The 25,405-nt window shown below is 34.7% G+C and overlaps 1 protein-coding gene across 1 annotated transcript; it reads left to right on the top strand.

Moving 5' to 3' along the window:
- Positions 1-14,113: 14,113 nt before the first annotated feature.
- LOC100808031 (protein trichome birefringence-like 42) lies at positions 14,114-18,949 on the top strand. Its single transcript, XM_014761609.2, has 6 exons — positions 14,114-14,220; positions 16,400-16,639; positions 16,859-17,033; positions 17,139-17,317; positions 17,777-17,935; positions 18,212-18,949. Exons 1-6 carry the CDS (start codon positions 14,114-14,116, stop codon positions 18,477-18,479), a joined length of 1,128 nt encoding a protein of 375 aa, XP_014617095.2. The 3' UTR covers positions 18,480-18,949.
- Positions 18,950-25,405: the final 6,456 nt, after the last annotated feature.

Here is a 25,405-nt window from a genome sequence, read left to right as displayed (position 1 = left end):
ACATACATTCCCATAATTGGGTTCCCTGACCCCAATTATGGTATCAAAAGTGGTAAACAAACAATAAACTCCCCTCACCTATCGATATCTCTCTGTTAGCTCCTCTTTGTGTCACTCGAAGGTTTCTCACGTTCATGTCCGTTGGTCCAAACGTAGAGCTCTATATACCTAATCGAAGATAATTCAACATAGATTTCAAGGACAAGGTTAATGTCAGCATTCAAGCTCAAATACCCAATCAAATTAAAAAGGGGATAAAGGGGTGTTTTGGGGTCTACATCAAAGAGACGTCATTTTGAAATTCCGATCACGCCAAGGTGACCGGGGTTTAGCAAAGATCACGAAAACAACATCAATTTTATAAAAGGGTAACTTCTACAACGTCTCATTTTCAAAGGTTTTTTAAAGGAAGTGTAAAAACATCCTATTACAGTGCCCAAATTACAAGAGATACTTAGAAAGGCTCAAACTTGCTAAGAGAAGGCATAGAAATCAAGGTTACCTCGAAGAAACTACGAAAGAAGGGTGGAGAGCTTTGTTCTCTACCTAATCCTTGAGGTGGATTTTGAAGATTCTGCTCCGGTTAAAGTGTTCCTCTCTATGCGGTGGTCCAGCGGCAAGCAACGGTGGCTCATGGCGGCCACTAATGGTCGAGGGTGGTGGAGGAGAAGGTGTTAGGTTTTTTTTTTGGGCGAGATTTTTAGAGAGAGAGACATGAAAACACGTATTTTTACTCTGTTGGATGTCTTTATAATCTGTAGATCTCGTTTAGTGAGCTTGTCTTGCTAAGCGAAACTCCATTTTTGGCGTTGAGCAAAACATTTCACGCTAAGTGAATTACCTCATCGGGTTGGAATTGCACTTAGCGCACTTGTCTTGCTAAGCAAATTTCCCTTTTGGGTTGGAATTGCGCTTAGCACGCTTGTCTCGCTAAGTGAATTTCCCTCTCGGGTTGGAATTGCACTTAGTGTCTTTGTCTCACTAAGCGAGCTATCCAAAGAAATTATTTGGAAAGTCCCAACGGTCAAAAAGTGCAAATGTGAGTCACAAACCTACAGTTTAAGTTTGAAGGAGATCCAACGTTTAATGAGTCTGGGATCATGGTTTTACCAAAATAGGTTTTTGGATTGAACTTGAAATCTCACATTTCCAACACAGGTCAATCAACCTCTACATAACCTAACATCCACACCTAGCAATCACACATAGATAGTTCACACACCACCTCAACTCATCCAAATTAATCAAACAATGCAAGAATTACATCAAACATCTATTTTCAGTTATCGAAATTTCAGGGCATTACACTTGTTACACAAAATAATTGGAAAGCATAATGGATGTAATTATGACTATCTAACCAGAGATAACAAACAATTTGTTGAGGGTCGAACACTCCTGGACCCAAACCACAACGCGTACATACAAAAATAACATGTAGACAATACATGTATTATCAATTAAATTTGCATGCCACATATATAATTGTCGGAGTTCACACTCTATTGATCTTATCATTCGATAATCATAATTGAATACAGGCACGCATTTTAGTTATTTTATAAGCAGAGAAATACCCCCCTATAAAAACATACATCAATCATCAGATCTCACATTTATCTTAGCAACATAGAGTAAATAAATTAGTAGTTCCAAGAAATAAATAATTCTAACATAATTTATACAAAGACACAAATTTCAAAATTAAGTCATCTATTGTCTAAAATCTCTCTATCACTCGGTTTTTCATAGTTTCGCTCCTAACTTATTTTTAGCGCTTTCAATGCTCTGAGAGTTGGAATTTAGCTAATCTTATATGCTACCCTACATTTTCAAACCTAACAAACTCATTTTTGAGTTCAATACTTTAATAAAAGCATTCCATACTGCTGTAACTCTTAGTCCAAATTCGTGGCAGATTTTTCATTTTACTTAAGGTCCTTAAACTTGTTTTATTTGTAACTTTTGCTAGGAAACTCAGATTTAAGTGAAATTTATGGCTAAATATCTGGTTTAACATGCGAAGAACTCAATTTTGGAATAAAAAACTCAAAGAAAATAGCTCAGCACACAGATTCAGGACATGAAAGCAAGCTCAAAAATTTTAAAGCAACATGATGTTCACGGAAGTTCAACAACAAGCACATGGTTCAAGAGTTGGAGAGACCCCCTTACCTCTTGAAGAACTCATGAAATCTTGAAGGAGAATGAAGAATATTTAGGTTTTTCAAAGTTTCCCTTCATGAGTAAAACAAATGACAATTCCAAGTTATTAGAGAAACTAGAACAAGAGAATGAAGTGGAATCAAGTCTAGGATGAAGAATGAAGCTCATTTACCTAAACTTGGTGACTCAAGGGCTCAAGAACACAAAGAACTTGCTGGGAAGAAGAAGAAGAACAACAAATGAACTCCCATCCCTCAAGCTTTAATTTCGTGCAAAAAGAAATGAAGGGATAAGACTTCAAAAGATTTTCTTCACAAAGGCCAATAAGCTATGGTGTAAGCTCTCATTGACAAGGCTTTGTGACACTTGAATGACCCCCTTGGCAGCCAATTTTAACCTACCAAGCCATACCACAGATGGGTAGTTTTTCTTTTTGCAAAACTACCGAAAATTGAAAGGGTAGATTTTGCCAAAAATGAGTATTTTTGCTTCTTATCAAAACTAGTAAATCTTTTCTTAACCGCCTAAGTTATTATGCTAATATCCCAAGGAATACATGTACCCAAAGTGATCCTCACACAAAGAACACTCTCACACAAAGTTAAATTACACTATTGCTTAGTGCACGATGCAATTTTGCTACTGATGGAATTTTTTCACTGAGGCAATTTTTTTTGAATTTCTGCCAACTAACTAAATAAATTATTTCCACTAAATAAAAATAACTATAAACTTATACAATTAATATCATACAAATCATAAATTAAATCACACAGTCATATAATTAAATTATACATTGCAAAATTTCCATTGTCTAGTTTTTAACAGTGAATTTTTTTACATGTGTAGAAAATAAATGTAGAAGGAAATTTCAGGGTGTTACATATTGCATGTTATCCAAGTGGCCTCAATGAACTCAAGAGAGAGGGTGAACTAAGTTTATAAAATTTTTCTTTGTTAATACACTCTAATTCCTTTTTATATGATAAATATGATAATGTATTAAAACCTTGATTCAAAAGAGAAAAGGCAAGTAATTAAGATTTCTACCAATATAAATGAATACAGTAAATTTACAATAAAATTAAAGAGATAAGGGAAAAGAAAATTTCAAACTTGGTTTATACTGGTTCGATCACTTCTTGTGCCTATGTTCAGTCCCCAAGCAACCTGCTTGAGAGTTTCACTATCTTTCAAATCCTTTGCAACAACAGAGCACTCTTACACCTTGGGATCCCTCACCCTTTGTGTTTGAGTCTCTTAAGAATCAATAGATACCACACTCTTGTTCTTACAAGGGATGTCTCACCCTTTTCAAAAGTTTAGAGAAAATATAAGAATTCACTATTTGGGTGAGATTGTTTGATGTGTATTTTCTACTAAAAAGTCTCATGAAATCCATTAAAATTCATCCTAAAAAAAGAATCCATCAAAATTTGTATACGTAGTTTTGAATACTAGAAGACTTTTTTTAAGTTATAAAAAATTTTAATTGAATACCAACAGATTTTATTGAATTCCTTAAAAAATCCTAATAGTATTGATTGAATATTACAAGACTTATTTCTATTATTTAAAAATCTTTATTGAATACCTCAAGACATTTTTACAAAAAAGAAAAAGTCTTTTAAAATCCTTTGGAATCCTAATTGAATACATCCCCCTAAGTTTTAAATGTTTCATTATGATCTTTTATGTTTTCAAAATGCATCATTTTGGCCCTTTTTAAAAATTTAAAAGTTAATATAACACTAACGTTTCTAACGAAAAATTAAAAAAATGACCAAAAGAATTCATTTCGAAAACATAAACCACCAGAATAAAACTTTTAAAACTTAATATACAAAAGTGAAACAACTGCAAAACATAATGAACTAAAAGTGGCATTAACTCTTCCTTATTTCAACAACAAGTTTCTTCTGCAATTTATTTATCTTCCTTTGAGCCTCCATTAACTATTGTTCCGATTGTTGGTTTGTCCTAGAATAGTGCCTTGGCTTGCATGCAGAAGTAGCTTGCCTTCCATAAGGGTGTTGCTAGGTGCACCCAACAGTATTGCTGGTGCACCCAACAATTATATGAATTGGCCATATTGCCCTTAAAGTAAAATATATTAAAAAATATTTTTTGGATGTTTGATATTCTTCCGCCTTCATTTCTTTTCTTCTTCTCTTTCGAGTTCACGTTTCTTCTCCTGCGCACCCAACATCTTCTTCCTTCCGCCATTGTCGCTCGTTGGTGAAGCTTTTTGGTGCATTTGTTGCGTCTGCTCGAGGTTAGTGCTTTGTATCTCCCCTCACCTTTTATCTGCTAGTATAATGTAGTTTAGGGTGGTTTTAGGGTAGAAGACATATGGGTTTTTGGTCTGAGAAAGCGTGGGAGAGAGAGAGGTAGGAGACGAAGAGATTATTCGCATACGAAAGAAGGTTCTTCCGTATGAAGCAATCCTTCAAATGAAAGATCATACTTCCTTATGTTCATACGTAAGAAGGTTGTTCCGTAAGAACATACGGAAATGTTCTTCCATATGAAGGATTTTTATGTGACGAAAGAACCTTCTTCTGTGAGTTCATACGGAACAACTTTATTCCGTATGTTCATACGGAAGAAGGTTGTTCCGTATGGACGTACGGAAGAACTTTGTTCCGTAACATAAAAATCCTTCATACGGAAGAACATTTTCGTATGTTCTTACGGAATAACCTTCTTCCGTATGAACATACGAAAATGTTCATACGGAAATGTTCTTCCGTATGAAGGGTTTTTATGTTACGGAAAAACCTTCTTCCGAATGTGATTCAAAATCTGAATTTTTAATTTTTTGTTGTTTGGAATTTGATTTTTGAATTGCTATGGTTATGCATGTCTTGTATGAAATACATTTTTCACATGCTATGTTTGAATATATAAAATACATTGTCACTTCTTAAGTGCAAACCTTGCCTTGTATATAATCATTATAGACCAAAAATACCAAAAATTTGTATATAACCCTTGCCTTCTATATCCTTGAAAATAACAATGTCATATTTGGTGTGTGTGCTCAACCTTAGGATGGTGACTGCAGGAACTGAGTTACATGACATCATGGAAGATTGTCTGTGGCTCGCTAAGGGAGAGGCCTATGCTGGAAGTCTTAGGGCGTGACGTAGACTGCGCATAGATTAGCTTTTGATATGATGTGTATTATTTTTGTATATCATAACATTATTGTTATTTCTACACTATTTTGGTAATACATATTTTGTTAATTATTTGTTTCATTATTTAATTTTCCGTGTAGTGTTTATGACTTACATAATCAATTGGTGAAAATAAAATCTAATTATGCCTAGAACTAAAAAGCACAAAATAAAAAAAAAGGATTTGGACCGTAAAAAATATGGCTAAGTACCCCTGTTTGGCGTATTTTTAAAATTATGTGCGAGTTGCACAAGACATTCAAAGGACCCTATTGCTCATGTTTGCACGTCAAGGAACGCAAAAAAAATAATATCGTGAACCGGTTCCATCGAATAGGACGTAAAAAACAAGCACCAAAATAAAAAAAAAAGTAGGATCCAGACCCTTAAAATTATGACAAAGTACCCCTATTCGACATTTTTCTAAAATTATGTGTGAGTCGTCCAAGACATGTGAGGGACCCTATTTCTCATGTTTGGACGTCAAGGAACGCAAAAAAAAACTAATATCGTGAACCAGTTCCATCGAATAGGATCTGAAAAACAAGCACAAAAATAAAAATAAAAAGTAGGATCTGGACCCTTGAAAGTATGCCCAAGTACCCATGTTCGGCGTTATTTTAAAATAATGTGCGAGTCGCGCAAGGCATTTGAGGGACCCTATTTCTTATGTTTGCACGTCAAGGAATGAAAAAAATAATATCGTGAACCGGTTCCATCAAATAGGTCCTGAAAAACAAGCACCAAAATAAATTAAAAAATAGGATTCGGACCTTTCAAATTATGACCGCCTAAGACATTCGAGGGTCCGGATCCTTTTTTTTATTTTGGTGATTTTTTTCAGGTCTGATTTGATGGAACCAGTTCACAATATATTTTTTTGAGTTCCTTGACGTGGAAACATGAGAAATAGGGCCCCTCGAATGTGTTAAGTGACTCACATAATTTTAAAAAACGTCGAACAGGGGTACTAGGTCATAATTTTAAGGGTCCGGATCCTATTTTTTTTATGTTGGTGCTTTTTAGTTCTAGGCATAATTACATTTTATTTTCAGCAATTGATAATAAAACAAATAATTAACAAAATTGTGGTGTCCAAAATAATGTAATAATAACAACAATGGTGGTTCAACCAGCAATTTAGTGTTGCTAGGTGCACCCAGCAACACTGCTGGTGCACCCAACAATTTTTAAATATCCCCATTTTGCCCCTGTGGTTATTTTCTTTAAAAGGAAAGTTGTGGTCCCTCCTCCCTTACATTTTCAGCTTTGTTTTTTCGCGTATTTTTCTTGTGTCCCAACTAGCTTATTGTTTAAGAGTCATTTTTCCGGTGTGGTCCCGTTGCTGTGTTAAAGTGTGGTTTTTTGAAACTGTTAAAGGGTTAGTGTTGTTCTGTACTTGGAAGGTGTTGCACTGGTTTCGACTCGAACGAGGTATGGGGTCTTTTGTATATTTTTCTTTTGTCGCGGATGAAGTTTCTTCGTTAAGGCTATTACGGAAGAAGCTTTTCCTTAGAAATTTGAAAATATGGAAGAAATTCTTCCGTAGGATACATATGGAAGAACTTCATCCATAATGCCAAAATCATACATACAGAAGCACTTCTTCCGTACATACAATGTTTCCATTACGGAGGAAGCTCTACCGTATTCCATGTAGTTCGTACAGAAGAACTACTTCCGTAGTTGTTTATCTTTTACTACGAAAGACGTTATTCCGTAAGGGTTTCACGGAAGAACATATTCCGTAGTAGTTTATCTACAAATATGAAAGAAGTTCTTCTGTACTTCTTCCGTGCGGAACATACGGAAGAACTTCTTCCATAGTGAAAGACAAACAACTACGGAAGTAGTTCTTCCGTGTGGTCTACACGGAAGAATTTCTTCCTTAAGAGGTTTTTTTTTGTTTTTTTAAGATTAAATGTTAATATTTTAAATTTGGTAACATTTTTTAATTATTTATGCAATATTTTCAACAATTTGTGGATAGTTGGTGAATTAGGATAGATTTATAAAGTATGTAGAATATATATCAAATTACTTGGTAGGTTTTGTATGATGTATATATTTGACAATTTATTTAGGTAGTTATGATGTTCAAATTAGGTAGTTAAATGTTGAATTAGTCGATAAAATTAGGTACTAAAATGAATTTAGTTGATATATATATATAGAAGACTTTTTTGTTAGTTTATTTGTGTAGTAATAATTATGAAAATAGGCAACAAAATGTTTAATTAGTTGTTATTTTTTTGTATCATGTATATATTTGTCAATTTATTTAGGTAGGTACTTACGATGTTAAAATTTGGTAGTTAAATGTTTAATTAGTGGATTGTTAAAATGTTGAATGAGTTGAATGAAGTTGTGGATGATGCACATATTTTTTTTTTACTTTTTGTTAAGATGGACGAAGATGAATAGACGTATCATAGTTCGATGTATGGAGAATTCGATATGGATTTTGATGATGAACAACAATGTGGCGTGAATGAAGGCCATGTTGATTGTTCAGACGCTTTTAATACTTCTCAGGTAATGATGCTCATTAGTTTTAGTCGTTTGGTGAATTTGTGTTTTGTATAAAAATCAATATGTGAGGGTTGTGGTGTAGGTCTTCGGAACTTGAGATGATGTTTTGGTGTGGGCTAGATCGGTTTCCCATGAAAAGGGGTTTGTTGCAATTATTATTAGGTCTAACACAGATACTTGTCATAGAGGAAGAAGTTTGTTTGTGTTAATTGACTGTGAAAGGAGTGGTCAGTACAAGTGTAGGAATAAAGAATTTGTTAGAAGAGACACTGGGACTAGGAAATGTGGTTGTCCCTTCAGGCTGCGTGGGAAACCAGTGTGTGAAGGTGAAGGTTGGATGGTGAAGCTAATTTGTGGGATGCACAACCATGAATTGGCCAAGACCTTAGTTGGACATCCATACACCGGACAGTTGCACCACGATCAAGCAAATTTACAATGCAAGAAGTGCATATCGTTCTTCAATAAGAGGAGCTGATACCGAAATGCAACATCTGATGAAGCTTCTCGAACGTGATCAATATATCCATTGGCACAGATTGAATGATGAAGTTGTGGTGCGGAATCTGTTTTGGTGTCACCCAGATGCAGTGAAATTATGCAATGGATGTCATCTGGTGTTTTTGATAGACAATACCTATAAAACAAATAGGTACAGACTCCCACTGCTTGACATTGTTGGGGTGACACCAACGGGGATGACCTTCTCTGCTACTTTTGCATATATGGAGGGCGAGCGTGTGAATAATATTGTATGGGCTTTGGAACGGTTCCGAGGTCTATTTTTACGAAAAGATTGTCTCCTTGGAGTTATTGTCACTGTCGCTACCTACCCTTCGGCGGGAGGGCGACGCGAGACTCGCGGGATGCGTGTTCCACGAAAGGAATACGCGCGGAGTCGCCACCAACGTTTATTTGAGGAAAACGTCGGAAAAACCGGAAAAGACGCGATCTACGAACTTTTAGTGAAAGGTTCGGGAGTTGTATTTACGCACGGGGAAGGTATTAGCACCCCACACGTCCGTCCCAAGGGACGGCAGCCCTTAATCGAATGTGCAAACATGACTTTGATTTTTATGTTCCCTTTTATGTTCTTATATCCTTTATGCCTTTTTTATATTTTTTCCTTTTTTGTGGTCGACAAGGGTGTTTCCCTTTGCTCCTACGTATTCCTCAATTTGGGATGAGAAAATCAGACCTACGTAGTTCTTTCGGAACAAAGTGTTTGGTGAAGTTGTTTTTGTCTTTTTTGCAAAATATGTTTTTATTGAACAAAAGGTCATTTAAGGTGTTGAACCATTAAACGGTCTTTTGATTTTGAAAGGGGAGAAACGTTAAGGCGTTGGACCATTAACGATCTCTTGGGGTGGTCGACAAAAGCGGGGCTTTTGCTCCTACGTATCCTCAATGAGGAACTCAGACCTACGTAGTTCTTTCTTATCAAGTGATTCTTTTTTACTTTAAGAGGTGATCATTTTAAGGCGTTGGACCTTAAAAATGATCCATTTTACTTAGTGAGAAATGAAATGACGAACTTCAAAAGCCTATTTTTGTGGACGAGCTTGACTAGGCGAGTTGATTTTAGCCTTAATTTCACTTTAGTTATTAATCAATTCGATTAAGAATGAGAATTCCCAAAGAGAAAATGTCCGATTGATGTTCCGCTTTATTTTGCTAAAAGATGTCTTTTTGATTATTATATTATTTTTTACCTCTTTTTGATTTCCAACGTGGTTATGGCACGACCGAACGGTCGGAATTGATTTTAACCGAAATTAACGGATAATGCAATTCAAATGTTCGGTGGAAATTTATTTTATTTTTAAGTTAAGCGAGAAATGACTTAAGTAAAATGGCTTAAGCACGTCAACAGGGGGTATAAAAAGTAAACAAAACGAGAATCAAAATGCACGAAACACAATGTGGACCACTACGGGTACATAGAATGAATCGAAAAGCTTGGTTCGAGGTACTTACCCGTTGAAGATCGAAGAACGATGAAGAACGAATGAAGAACGTCGAAGAACGGTTCAAACCTTTGCGAGATTCCTCACGGAAAACGTTACGGAAACGTTTCGGAAGCGCCTCGGCTTAGACTTTCTTCACGGAAACAATTTTTCCAAGCAAATTCCAAAGAGAGAGAAGTGCCTAAAGGGCTGGGGATCCTCTTCTTCTTCATTTTCTCCCCTATTTATAGCAAAATAGGGGAGATGCTTGCCGCCCAGCTCGCCCAGGCGAGCTTAGCTCGCCCAGGCGAGCAGGGTTGCTTCCTCCAGAAGCAACCGCCCTCTGGAGGAATCTTCTGGAGGGCCCAAATGGGCCTGGGTGCTATTTGCACCCCCATTTTTACTAAGTTCACCCCCTCTGCTGTTTTTTTGGTGATTCTTTTTTCGTAAAGTTACGGAAACTTACGAATTCCGTAACGATACTTGTTTTCTTTCCGTAATTGTTACGGAACCTTGCGGATTACATAATCATCCCCTTTTTAACTTACGGAATGTTACGGAACCTCACTTAATTATGCAACGACGCTTCCTTTTGATTTCCGGTGTGTCACGGAAACTTACGGATTGTGCATCAATATTTTTTTTGGTTTTTTTTGGGCATGTCCTGGAATTTCACAAATTGCCTAATGATGGGTGCCAAGCACCTCACGAGGACCAAAGAATGGTCGCACGTTATCAAGCAAAGGTCCCCGGACGAAATTAGGGTATGACAGTCACTGATAGAGACCTAGCACTGATGAAAGCAGTGAATACTGTTTTTCCCGAGTGCACCAACTTGTTGTGCAAGTTTTACATCGACAAGAATGTAAAGACCAAGTGCAAATCTTTAATAGGGCAAAAAAATACCTGGAATTATGTGATGGACAGTTGGGGTACTCTAGCAGATTGTCCTTCGGAACAATAGTTCCCTGAGTGCCTTCAGAAGTTTCAAATGGCTTGTTCACCATGGCCGATGTTCGTCGACTATGTCTGTGAAATGTGGATTACCCCACACAAGGAAAAATTTGTTACAACATGGACGAACAAGGTGATGCCTAGGCAACATAACAACAAACAAGTATTAAAATGTTCATTGGTTGTAGTATGGGTTAGTAGTAAATGCATGTAATTTTTTTAACTGTTTGTTGTGCGTTTCCAATGTAGGGTTGAATTTGCGCATTGGTCTCTAAAACGAATATTACAGAGTAGCCTTGGAGACCTGTGTAGTGTTTGGGATTCCATGAACAACATGATGACGTTGCAGCATACTCAAATTAAAGCATCCTTCGAAACAAGCACACATTTTGTTGGACATGTATATAAAAAAACCTTATTCAAGAGGCTTCTTGGAATGGTTTCAAGGTGCGCTTTAAATGAGATTGCTGCTGAGTTGGACCGCATACAATATTGTGGCAATGATCCCTCTTCTTGTGGTTGTTCTATCAGATCGACGCACGGTCTTCCCTGTGCATGTGAGTTGTCTAGCTATGCTGTTTCCAGCATCCCTCTGGAATCGGTCCATATGTTTTGGAGGAGACTTCATTTTTCCCAAGTATGTTGTGTATGCTAATTTTTTTTAAGGAAAACAAAGTTTTAAATTACTTACATGTGTATGTTTATTTGTTTCAGGTTGGCGTGGACAAGTGGATGGATATAACAGACATGAGATATGTCATTGCATCTAGGTATAACGTAATTGTTGTATCGTTATCCCGCCAACAAAGCATGACATTTTTTCCTCTCAGAAGTCAACCACCACCAAATTCTTCTGTGCACCGCATGATATGTATCAGCCACGTCTTTGGAAATCATTTTGTTCAGGTACATTAAAGATAATTATTGTACTTTTTATAATTATGCAATGGCTTGGGTCGTTCGTTTGAGTTGATAATGTCTGTTCACAGACAAAATAGGTTTATCTGAAAGAGCATTGTCCTTTACCACTTGTAGCATTGTTGTGGTCAAGCAATTATCTTCCTCAAGTAAAGCAGTGGCCAACTGCATATATTGGTAGGATACGGAAATACATGAGCCTAATGACAATTAGAAGAGAATATGTGGACCTAAAAGAAGACTGAACATTCAGTATTATGGCTGCTTCATTGTCAAATGTAATTTGTTGCATAATAATGAATCGTTAAACATTAATTAATTGTTGCGATATGGACTAAACTTGTTTGTGCATCTAAAATGATCTACGCATGTATGATACGTCATTATCATAATTGACAACACATAACTGAAAGTCTTACCGTGACACGACAAATGACTTGACAAGACATTGTGATGCACGATAAAGCTTGCAGACACATTGGTTTACTTGGGAAGATAAACACGAAACATGTTCATGTGTGTGTAAGTTTTTTTTAAACAAAGTGAAACAATCTGTTGGTGGAAATCATCTATATATACGAGACACGGCAACTTGCTAACAAAATCACACATCTACCTGCTTTCACATTTTCTCCCTATTGTTACAACAAAGTAAGGTATTTTTAGGAGAAACAAGCAGTCAGACGATTGTAAACTCAAGGTTGGGTTTCATTTTTTCAAATGGATCAATTATTTACAACGATAGTGGGGTTTACTTCCAAAGTTCCACTCCGGTGCCCATTCGAGTACCCAAGAGTTGTGATCTTGCAATGCTGAAAAGCAGAATACACATCCCCCTTAATCTAACCCACAAACAATTTTTGAATGAAATTCACTACCGGCAGCCAGTCACAGAGACAGGTAACTATTTTCGATGTCAATGTATGCAATTGAAAAATGATGATGATGTCAACACCATGTTAATGTGTAACGATCAATTTTCGTATGTTGGTCTGATTGAGTTGTTATGCACTATTGGTAGAACAACAGATGGAATATTAAACTTACTTCAACGTACTATGACCCCTACTCATGACGCACTCTTGTATTACAACGGGAGGTGGAACATGCCACCGCAGAACAAATTTGTAGGTTACGTGTTCACAGGTAAAAATCCGAAGAAATTTGAAATTCCTTCAGGTTGTACCATCGATGAACTGAAGGATTTGATAAAGCAAGTTACACCTAAATGGATTCCCCCTCATGGAATTCACGAATCACAAACCGTAAGACGATTGTTTTTTCGGCAACCAGGTCGTTTCGAGTATTCAGATAAAGTTATAAAATATGAAATTAATGAGCTAAAAACCAACGATGAAGTGTTGAAGGTGTTAGTATAGTCCAACTACTGGAAAAAATACGGGCCAATAGAAATTTTAGTTGTTTTTACTAAACATGTTATGGAAATGGAAGACGACGTGGCTGCCACGTTGCTAAACGACTGAATGCAAGGTTTTTTTTCTTGTTTTCCATGTAAGTTGTATCTATTTACAACGTGTTTGAATTCCATAATAAAATTGAATGTATTGTTTCAATGCTCCAAATCTAATTTATTTTAATTTTTTGACGTTCAGACTTTAAGCATACTTTGAATGATCCAAATCCAATTTTTTTGGATTTTGTGCTTTTTTTGGAGGGCCTATTCGATGGAACCGGCTCACGTCTTTATTGGAGGGCGCCTTTCTCAGACAGTGGCCTGTGAAAAGCGTACCTTGTTGTGTAAGATCATGGTAAATGAAGGCTACAATATCTTGGCCTGACTTGGATGCTACCAAAGTTGCTGCTGATGCACATTCTAGTCGGTCCCTTAATTTCTTTGAAGACCCAATAGTCCCAATAGTCCACAGCCACCTTTCATCGTTGTGCCCCCAGTTCAACAAGGTGGCATAGATCTGCTGCAACAACAGCCCCAACAAGCTATGCAAGTTGATGGACCCTTTTTCAAGGGTTCAGATTGCACATATTTCTAAACTTATTGAAAGCATGTTGTGGACTTGTGCTGAAAAGTGTACCTTTCTGAGACAGCAAGTTGAGACAAGGCTTGCAGCAACCGCCATCGTGTGACCTCCCTCTCCCCCTTCCTGCCACTCCCCTTCCCCCTTCTTCCTCCCTCCCCTTTCCCCTTCCTCTCCCCCTTGTTCCTCCCTTCCCCTCCCCTCCCTTCTACTCCCTTAACAACGAGTTCAGGCAAGGCTTGCAACACTTTTGATAGAAAGTAAGGGGGTCACGTGGAGCGGAAGTTGTCTCAGATGATTTTGGACAACAAGTTCGCTGCAACCGCCCCCCATTGTTCCTCCCTCCCCCTCCCCTTCTACTCCCTTAACAACGAGTTTAGGCAAGGCTTGCAGCACTTTTGATGGAAAGTAAGGGGGTCACATGGAGCAAAAGTTGTCTCAAATGATTTTGGACAACAAGTTCGCTGCAATCGCCCCCCTTGTTCCTCCCTCCCCCTCCCCCTTCTACTCCCTTAACAGCGAGTTCAGGCAAGGCTTGCAGCACTTTTGATGGAAAGTAAGGGGGTCATGTGGAGCAGAAGTTGTCTCAGATGATTTTGAACAACAAGTTTACTGCAACTGCCCCCCCTTGTTCCTCCCTCCCCCTCCCCCTTCTACTCCCTTGACAGTGAGTTCGGGCAAGGCTTGCAGCACTTTTGATGGAAAGTAAGAGGGTCACGTGGAGCGGAAGTTGTCTCAGATGATTTTGGACAACAAGTTTGCTGGAACCGCGACCGCCACCACGACCTCCCCCTCCCTCTCCCCCTTCTTCCTCCCTACCTGCCACTCCCAACATCCACTCAATGTATGTTTTTTATTTTTCTCGTTCTTCCTCTTTTGTTCTTGCAAATAGATTACCCCATATATGTTTTAGATTGCCCCATATATTTTTAAAAATATTATTGATGGGTCATTATTTTTTTATTATTACAAAATTTAAAATATATTAAATAATTATTTTATTATTTTTTCAAAAAATATACCGATTAAATAATTTATTAGATTTATATAAAAATTAATTGTCAGAAAATGTATTATTTAAATTTACATGTGCATTAAATATGCATTAGAAATTTTAGTGTTATGTATATCAATATTATTTATTTTATAACGTAATTAACTCATTAGCTCGGTTGATTAGAGCGTTGTGCTAATAATCTTAAAGTCTCAGGTTCGCTTTTACATAATAAGTTCTTCCGTAAGAGGTTACGGAAAAAGATCTTCCGTAAAAGTTGTTTATTTGTACGGAATAACTTCTTCCATAAAGTTTGTACGGATGAACATCTTCCATAAAAATGTAAAAAAAATCTTACGGAAGAACTTCTTCCGTTAAAGGTTACGGAAGAAGTTCTTCCATCAAATTTTACGGGAGGGCAATATTGGAATAATGGGAAGTTGTTGGGTGCATCAGCAATACTGCTGGGTGCACCTAACAACACCCCTTCCATAAACATCCTCTTGACTTCTATGGTCCACATTGATGGCACCATCAGTCCACTAAAAAAATTGCACATGTTTGGAGCCTACAACCACCAACAAATCAGGAACATAGAAAACAAAAAATAGGAGCATGAAGAACAATAAAATACAACAACCAAAACACTTACCACACAAAATTCTGACATCTCCATAAACATCTTCCTAGGTGTTCAGAGCTTCTTGAAGTCAACAACAACATGGGTTCTCTACACAAACACTTTCTACCGTTCACAACAAATGAAGACGCCAACAATGTTGGAGCACCCAATCTCTTACGTGTTCTAGAATATCCAGATTTGTCCATATGCGTGAAGGTCGAAGCCAAACGGACATGGAGTAAAGCAAAAATTAATGACAACGAAGGTCAAAGGAACAAAATGATCCTTTAGGGTTCAATAAAAATAATAATAATAAATAATGTGTAAAAACAATTGGACACGTGTTGAACATTGATGAAGATCAGTCATGACACACGTAGGCTTAGAAAATCAAAACCTATGTCTGAGCCAAAAAAAATCGCACATTTAAATTTTGTGAGGGCAAAAAAAAATTAAAATTTTACAAAACCAAATTTCAAACTTTTAATATTTATAAGGATGAAAAATATATTTTAGCCATCAAAATTATGGAATACTAAAATTTACACAAGTGATAATGTTTAGTATAAAAATTACAAAATGAAGGGAGATCAATACATAGTGGACCCACAATCCTAATAAAAATGTATTAAAATGTGTTACTAATATTTTTTTTCAATATTTTCTTTTTAGCCAACCAAAAATTCGGAGAGGTAAGAACGGTAACATCCAATTTTTGTGTGGATAAATTTATTAATATTTACTTTAAAGATCAAAAGACAAAAAATTGATTAGCTTTTGGCATGCATGCATAAGCATATAAATTATAAAGTCAGTGATTTGTACAAATATTATTACTCTCCTCAACGGAAGCTTCTCTCTAGAGCTACTCCCATGTATACAAATGGCAAACAAACATGGTGTGAAAATGTTTAGGACAATAAATAGCTTTTGTCATACATGCGTATAAATTATAAAGTCAATAATTTGTGCAAATATTATTACTCTCAACGAAGGCTTCTCTCTCTCTAGAGCTACTCCCATGCATACAAATGGCAAACAAACATGGTGTGAAAAGGATTAGGACAATTTCAAATGGCATTCTATTTCAGGTTATGTGCTCTGGCCTTTGCTGTTCTGTGGTTAGTGGCATCTCCACTGTACCATGTGCAAGGCAATGGTTGTGACTTTTCTCTGGGAAACTGGGTTGTTGATGACTCCTACTACCCTCTCTATGATGCCTCAAGAGATTGCCCCTTCATAGGGCAGGGATTCAATTGCCTTAGAAATGGTAGAACAGATCAGGAATACCTCAAGTATAGATGGAAACCCTCTGGTTGTGATCTTCCAAGGTAATGTTTTCACTTTTTCTAAGGTTTAGATTTCATTTTGTATATCTTTCATCACTTATAAGCATTTTCTTAAAAAAATGTTTCTTCACAAGGGGTAAATAACATGTTTGAAACATTGGTCTTTAACTGAATCGAATGACGTTGTGTGATCTATAATCGACCTGGTATAATAAGGCATTTTGGTATTGTTCCTTCTCAAGAGATGTTGTTGGTTAACAGGTTTGACGGGGTGAATTTCTTGGAGAGATACAGAGGGAAAAAGATAATGTTTGTAGGGGACTCCATAAGCAACAACATGTGGCAATCACTTACTTGTTTGCTTCACATTGCTGTCCCAGAATCAAGTTATGCCTTATCAACTCCCACAAAGTATCTCTATGTGTTCTCATTCCCGGTAGTTTTCTGCATTTCAATTTTAATAAAAAGGAAATTTTGACCCTTGCTAATTGCTTGATTAGCCAGAATATTAATAACTTGTACCAATTATTTTGGGTCATAGGAATATGATGCTTCAATAATGTGGTTGAAAAATGGGTTCCTAGTGGATGTGGTTCATGACAAAGAAAACGGAAGGATTGTGAAACTGGACTCCATTAGATCTGGGCGCATGTGGAATGGAGTTGATGTATTGATTTTCAATACCTACCATTGGTGGACCCACTCAGGAGAGTCTAAAACGTAATGATTTTTTTAACTATATAAATATACATTGACTAAAATATATTTGAATTTTTTATTTTGTCCTTAATAAAAAAATCCCTTTTGATCCTTGATAAAAATAACAATTTTTTATTCTTAAAACCTTTTTTTAATTCCTATTAATTAGAAAAAAATTTATTTACTCTGATAAAAAATTCATTTGTTATTAGTTCCTTTGAAAAAAAATTAATAATAAATATAAAAAATATCAAGAAATAAACCCAAAATTCACTACTGATTTATAAGAATTACAAATAAAATTATATTTTATGAGGAATTTAAAGAAAAAAATTATCAAAAAACAAACATAAAATATATTCATGAGGACAAATATATTTTGTCCCATATCTAATGTAGGATGTTAAAGATATGCAGGATGTTATTAACTAGAAATGTTAAGCGAGGGGCTAATAATGAATTCATGTTACGTTTAAACAGATTTGTTCAATTTCAAGTAGGCAATGAAATAATAAAAGACATGAATCCCATGGAAGCTTACAAGATTGGGTTAACAACTTGGTCTCAATGGATTGATGCCAACATTGATCCCTCAAATACTACAGTTTTGTTCCAAGGAATTGCTGCATCCCATTCTGGGTAAGTTTAATTGCTCATTCCACTCAAACTAAAACTCACATAAAATTTCAGTAGGTAAATTGATTTTCTTATCAACAACTAAGATTAATCACTTTATTTTCTAAAGTAATTAAATTGCTGACTTTAGAGGGAATCAGATAAAACATAAATCACAATGCCTATAATCACAAAAAAATTATTATTATGCACATGATCCGTAAACTTTATGGTTAACAATGTTGATTAGAAAATTGGTTGTATTATTCAGAGACTCATCTCTTATCCTTAATTCTGAAGGGGTAAAGGGTGTCTCAAACAACCACAACCAGGGCAAGGACCGCAGCCACCTTATCCTGGTGTAGAAATTGTGAAGGGCATTTTGAGTAGTATGTCATGTCCTGTATATTTGCTTGACATTACTTTGATGACACAACTGAGAATAGATGGACACCCTTCTATATACACAGGCAAAGGCACCTCTTATGTGGACTGCAGCCACTGGTGTCTAGCTGGTGCTCCTGATACTTGGAATGAAATGTTGTATGCTGCTTTGCTTGGACTTTAACATTTTCATCATTTTTTATTTATTTTCTAGTTTATGTTTTCTTAGATAGTAGAATTTTTTTTTATAAATATATATTTGTTTGTTTGGAAGTAACTTTTCGTTCTTATTTATCAATTGTTTTAATAGTTTAAAATAGCTAGCATTCATTGTTATTTTGTAGATGTATCTGATCTTTATTTTTTTTTTAATTTTGTATACATTTTTCAAGAAAGGGAGACAGTAAACATTTTATAGGGAATATTAGAGTAATGCATAACAAATATAAAATGTATATTTAGAAATTATATATAGTTTTGAAATAAACAAAAATATTATTTAGAAAAAAAATAAAAAGTTATAAATTTGATATGATTAAAAAAATTTCAACCTTAATAAACGGTGTAAGGATGACAATTGAGGAGTTGACTATTGTGTGTCTTATGTGTATAAGAAAATAAAATTATATATGCTGATTTTTTCAAACAATAAAAAAGAAGATAATAAGGTTGAAAATTAAATAAAATAAAACAAAATCAAATATAATTGAGAACAAAAAAAATTAATAATTTTAAGTTAGTTTATTTTACATAAGCTACTTATCTTGATAAAAATACTTCAAATAGCTTATAAAAATAAATTATTAAAATAAATTTGTATATCAAACAAACTTAATTTTAGTAAAAATAACTTCTAAATTAGTGAATTTTTTTTTTTAACTTACACAAATCCTCTTTAACCAAATACGTGAAGGTAATACATGATTTTATTTGTAGTAGAGTGGGGGACTCGTGTCAGGTACATATTATATATGAATTTTTTTATAAAATATTTTTTAAATTCATATTATCAGCTATTCACAATTAAAATATAATTTTTATTTATTAATTATTGTTGTACAGTATAAATATATGGTTAATTATAGACTATGATTCTTAAAATACAATAAATGGAAGAAATGAAATAGTTATATATTAGATAGGTTCCTAGTTACAATAAAAAAATGAAAAAAATCTTTTTTTATGCAATGACATTTTTAATTATGCATTTTTAATTTAAACTTAAATTCAAGAAACAGATACCATACCTGACATATATGCTGGATGACAATCGGTAGGATACTATAGTACACATTTTTATACCCACACTTTTAAAAACTCACCATACTCATATACCCGCTTTCCGTTGGTACTTATATTTTCATACCCGAACATGTTACATGCACTTTAACTCACATGAAAAATTGATAAATAAATAGAATGGATATAAAAATAATATAATCTTTCGTATATTATTATTATTAATGCTTATAATTGGTTATCTAACTTTGAAAAAAAATTCTTTCATATAGATTATAAATAAGCATCGCTTTCTAGAAATAGGCATGGTAATAATATTCAAACCCATGGGTATTCGTCTGACTCTGCCCTGGTTATAACAGTTAAAACCTGCGCTGATCAAGGTTGGGTCGAGATGCAACTCCCCGCCTTGACCTCGTCTCGCTATACCCATAAATATGTTTATCCCCGTTAAAATTTAAGAAAATGTAATAAATTCAGACAAAACATAAAACCTAATAAAATTTAAATATTATTATTATCTTAAAATGAGTGGTATAAAATATTGAAAGACTAAAGCATACCTAGGTAGTGTTTTCTCATCCTGTATTAGGTATTAACTAAACCTTATGATGTTTGTACATAATGAGTACTTTGAATTGTATATATTAAATTTAGAGAAAGATTTTAGATTTATTCTTTTGTGCTACCTAATTTAATTTGATTATAATGAATGGTGTTGATTTTTCCTTTAATATATATTGAATGTGGAAAAAACCAGTTTTTATTTCTAACGGAGAAAGAAAGAAAGCGTCCCCGGCCATAAATGTTTAGTTTCAATTCCAATTCATGGAAGGAAAATAGAAAAGCTGCCGCTGGCCATTAATGTGTAGTTCCAATTCTAATGGAGAAAGATAGAAAAGGATTATTTTGGAAATAGCTATTTGCAACTCCTTTTTCCTATTTTCAATCCCACTTGCTTATTTTTTTTTCCAAAAATGATTATTAAACGTGATTAAAGGATTGAAAGTTTATGTTCTGTAATTAAATTAACGTGAATGTTTTGCAATTATTGGTAGCAATAAATATGTATATGTTGCATATTTTCATGAACGTGTTTGAATGCAAAACACAAATGAATGTGAATATTATTTTATGGTCTGAAATGAAATTAATAGAATGACCATGAATTGTTAATAGCAATAAGTATGTGCAGACCATTTATATTTGGTTGGAATTAAATGTATGTTGAATTTGTTAGTCACCAAAGTGGCCAAATTTGTAAGGTTATTTAATTCCAAGTTAATGATTATTTCAATTACTCATAGAATAATGGATGCTAAATTATATGATTATTGGTTTATAGGTAATTGAAATTCATTGTTATAAGACATTTATGGATCGCCCAAAGGTTGATTAGTTGTTCTTATAATTAATGAATATAATTGTAGGCGATTTGTGTGTATCATTAGTTTTATTTATATACCCAAAGGAAATAGATACTTCTAATTTGATGCATATTTAATTGCCAAATAATGTTAAGAATTTTTATTAGCATCATCATGTTTGTATGTTGTGTGTTGGTGTATCACCCAAAGGAGAACATCAATATACATTGACCGTTATCTGAATGAATCATATGCATGACATGTATTTTATGTCTCAAAACACTTATGTGAATTTTATTATGTAATACATGTTCTCAATTCATTAAATTCTTATGTATCATCTGTGTCAACTTTAATGGGCTTAACTTCTCTGACTGAAATGAGCAAGTCCAATTTTACCTCAATGTTTTGGATCATGATCTTGCTATGTTGGAAGAGAAGTTTGTTACTATTATTGATGCTAGTAGCAATGAAGAGAAAACCCATTATAAAGCTTGGGAAAGATCTAACAGATTTAGTCCAATGTTCATAAGAATGACTGTTGCAGACAGTATTAAGACAGGTCTTCCTAAAACCAATAATGCTAAAGAATTTATGGGGTTAGTGGGAGAACGCTCTCAAACAGCTAATAAGTCTCTTGCTGGGACATTAATGAGTACACTGACCACCATGATGTTTGATGGTTCGTGTACTATGCATGAACATGTCATCGAGATGACAAACATTGAAGAAAGACTCAAGACCTTGGGAATGGTTGTGAATGAGAACTTTCTTATTCAGTTTATTCTAAACTCATTACCATCTGAGTATGGCCCATTCCAAATGAGCTATAATACCATGAAAGATAAATGAAATGTGCATGAATTGCATAGTATGTTAGTTCAGGAAGAAATGAGGCTTAAGAATTAAGGAAGCCACTTAGTGCATTATGTAAGCCACCGAGGGAATCAAGGAGCTAGAAAGAAATTTATGAAGAAGCATGATAAAGGCAAAGGGTCATTAAAGATCAATGACGACTCTTTGCAAATCCAGAATAAGGTATCAAAGGGCAATAATTGTCAATTTTGTAGGAAATCAGGACATTTCCAGAAGGATTGCCTAAAATGTAAGTCTTGGTTCGAAAAGAAAGGTGAGCTTAATGCTCATGTATGTTTTGAATCAAACTTAACTGAAGTTCCCCATAATACATGATGGATTAATTCTGGATGTACGACTCATGTTTCTAACATTATGTAGAGATTCTTTACAATCCAAACCATAAGCCCAAATGAGAAGTTCATTTTCATGGGGAATAGAGTGAAAGCTCTAGTCGAAGCAGTTGAGACTTATTGTTTAAAACTTGACACTGGACATCGTTTAGATTTACTGGAAACTCTTTATGTACCTAGTTTATCTATGAATTTAGTTTCATTATCTAAACTTGATGTTACTGAACACTCTTTTAATTTTGGTAATGGATGTTTCAATTTTTTTAAGCATAATCATCTCATTGGTATTGGTATTCTTTGTGATGGTTTATATAAATTGAAATTAGACAATTTGTATGCTGAAACTGTTTTAACTTTGCATCATAATGTTGGCACTAAACGTAGTTTAGTGAATGAACAATCTGCTTTCTTGTGGCATAAACGTTTAGGTCACATTTCTAGAGAAAGGATGGAAAGATTAATAAAGAATGAAATTCTTACTTATCTAGATTTTATGAATCTAAATATTTGTGTGGGTTGTATTAATGGAAAACAAGCAAAACATACAAAGAAAGGAGCTACAGGAAGCACTCAGCTTCTTGAAATTGTGCATACTGATATTTGTGAACCTTTTGATGTTAGTTCTTTCGGAAAGGAATGATACTTTATCACCATTATTAATGATTATTCACATTATGGTTATGTCTACTTACTGCTTGAAATTTTTCAGGCAATGGATGCCTTAGAAATTTACTAGAATGAAGTAAAAAGGCAATTAGACAGAAATGTGAAAATTATTAGATATGATAGAGGTGGTGAGTATTACAGAAGATATGATGAAACTGGGCAACACCCAGGTCCATTTGCTAAGCTTCTTCAGAAACGTGGCATTTGTGCGCAATACACAATGTCCTGTACACCACAACAAAATGGTGTATTAGAAAGGCGTAATAGAACTTTAATGGATATGGTTAGGAGTATGTTAATCAATTCAACTTTACCCATATCTTTGTGGATGTATGCTTTGAAAACTGCCATGTATTTGTTGAATAGGGTTCCTAGTAAGGCAGTTCCAAAGACACCTTTTGAACTGTGGACAAATAGGACACCTAGTATAAGGCACCTGCATGTTTGGGGTTGCCAGACAGAAATAAGGATTTATAATCCACATGAAAGAAAATTGGATGCAAGAACAATCAGTGGATATTTCATTGGTTATCCAGAAAAGTCAAAGGGGTATATGTTTTATTGTCCTAATCATAGTATGAGAATTGTCGAAACTAGAAATGCAAGGTTCATTGAAAATGGTGAAATCAGTGGGAGTACACTTCCATGAGAAGTGGAAATTAAAGAAGTTAGAGTGCAAATTCCTTTAGCTTGTGCCTCTAGCAGTAAGGTGATTTCTCCACCAGTTATTGTTACAAACAATAATGAAAAAGCACAACACAATAATGAGCCCATGATACATAATGAACCCATTATGGAAGAACCACAAGAAGTAGCATTAAGGAGGTATCAAAAAGAAAGGAAACCATCTATTTCAAATGATTATGTGGTATACCTACATGAAATAGAAACAAACTTAAGCATTAATGATAATGATCTAATTTTGTTTTCACAAGTTGTAAGTTGTGAAAATTCTGAGAAGTGGTTAAATGCCATGAAAGAAGAGATAAATTCCATGGAACATAATGGTGTTTGGGACCTTGTAGAATTACCATAGGGTTATAAGAGAGTTGGTTGTAAGTGGGTCTTCAAGACTAAATGTAACTCTCATGGCAACCTTGAATGTTACAAGGCTAGACTTGTTGCTAAGGGATTTATTCAGAAAGATGACATTGATTATAAAGAGAAATTTTCATTGGTCTCACGAAAGGATTCTTTCAGGATTATCATGGCATTAGTGGCCCATTATGACTTAAGGCTACATTAGATGGATGTGAAAACTGCCTTTCTTAATAGAGATGTAGAAGAGAATGATTATATGGACCAATCAATGGGGTTCTCAGTTGAGGGAAAGGAATACGTGTGCAAACTAAAGAAATCAATATACATTCTTAAAGCAAGCTTCCCGCCAATGGTATTTGAGGTTTAATGATACTATTGTTTCCTTTGGATTTAAGGAAAATACTGTTGATCAATGTATATATCTGAAGGTCAATGGGAGTAAGATTATTTTTCCAATTATGTGTATTGATGATATCTTGCTTGCAACTAACGATCTTGGTCTTCTTCATGAGACTAAGAAATTTCTCTCTAGAAACTTTGAAGTGAAAGATATGGGTGAGGTAAGCTATGTGATAGGGATAGAAATATTCTGTAATAGATCACAAGGATTGTTAGGCTTACCTCAGAAAGCATATATCAATAAAATACTAGTGAAATTCAAGATGGAAAGGTGTTTAACATCACCTGTTCTAATTTAGAAGGGAGACAAATTTAGTCTCACACAATGTCATAGAAATGATATGGAACGAAAACAAATGGAAGCTATTTTGTATGCATCAGTTGTTGTTGCATCTGAAAGCTGAATTTGTAGCATGTTTTGAGGCTACAATTCAGGCTAATTGGCTACGGAACTTTATTTCAGAGCTTAGAATTGTCGTCAGTATTGCTAGGCCGCTGAAAATGTATTGTGATAACTCTATAACAATATTTTTGTAAGAACATCAAATACTTTAAGGGTGCTAAGCATGTGGAATTGAAGTACTTTGTCATGAAGGAAGAAGTTCAGAAACAAAGAGTGTCAATAGAACATATTAGCATAAACCTTATGATAGTTGGCCCTTTGAATAAGGGATTACCGTCCAAGACATTATAGAACATGTTGAAAGTATGAGCATTATTGTTATTGATGATCATTAAGTGTAATTTATCTTATGCATTTTAGTGACACTCTGAGCTTAATTATGATATGTTTCTGATTACCTGTCCTCTATGTTTGCATGTATGTTTGTGTTAGAGTAATGTTAACAAGTTTTGTCATGAATGAAGACATTATGTTGGACCAATTATGTACTCCTAACTAATGGTCATATTAAGGAGGAGACTAATTTGTAGTACATGGAAGGGACTATGTCGATTAAATGATGTACAACCACCATGACTCGAATTGGTTCCTATTCTTAATCATGAAATTATGATGTACCCAATGTATAGAACAATTTAGTCATTTTAATGCGCATTGTGTTAGTTAATCTATTTATTTATTTAGTCCATAATGTTCAGTAATGTCACATGAGCCAAGTGGAAGAATGTTAGAATTAATGCCTTATGTGAGAAACATGTGACTTATGAAAGAACTAATAAATAAATAA

This window comes from Glycine max, chromosome 9 (assembly GCF_000004515.6).
Source record: "Glycine max cultivar Williams 82 chromosome 9, Glycine_max_v4.0, whole genome shotgun sequence".
Classification (NCBI taxonomy): Eukaryota; Viridiplantae; Streptophyta; class Magnoliopsida; order Fabales; family Fabaceae; genus Glycine; species Glycine max.
This window is presented reverse-complemented; position numbering and strand designations above follow the sequence as displayed.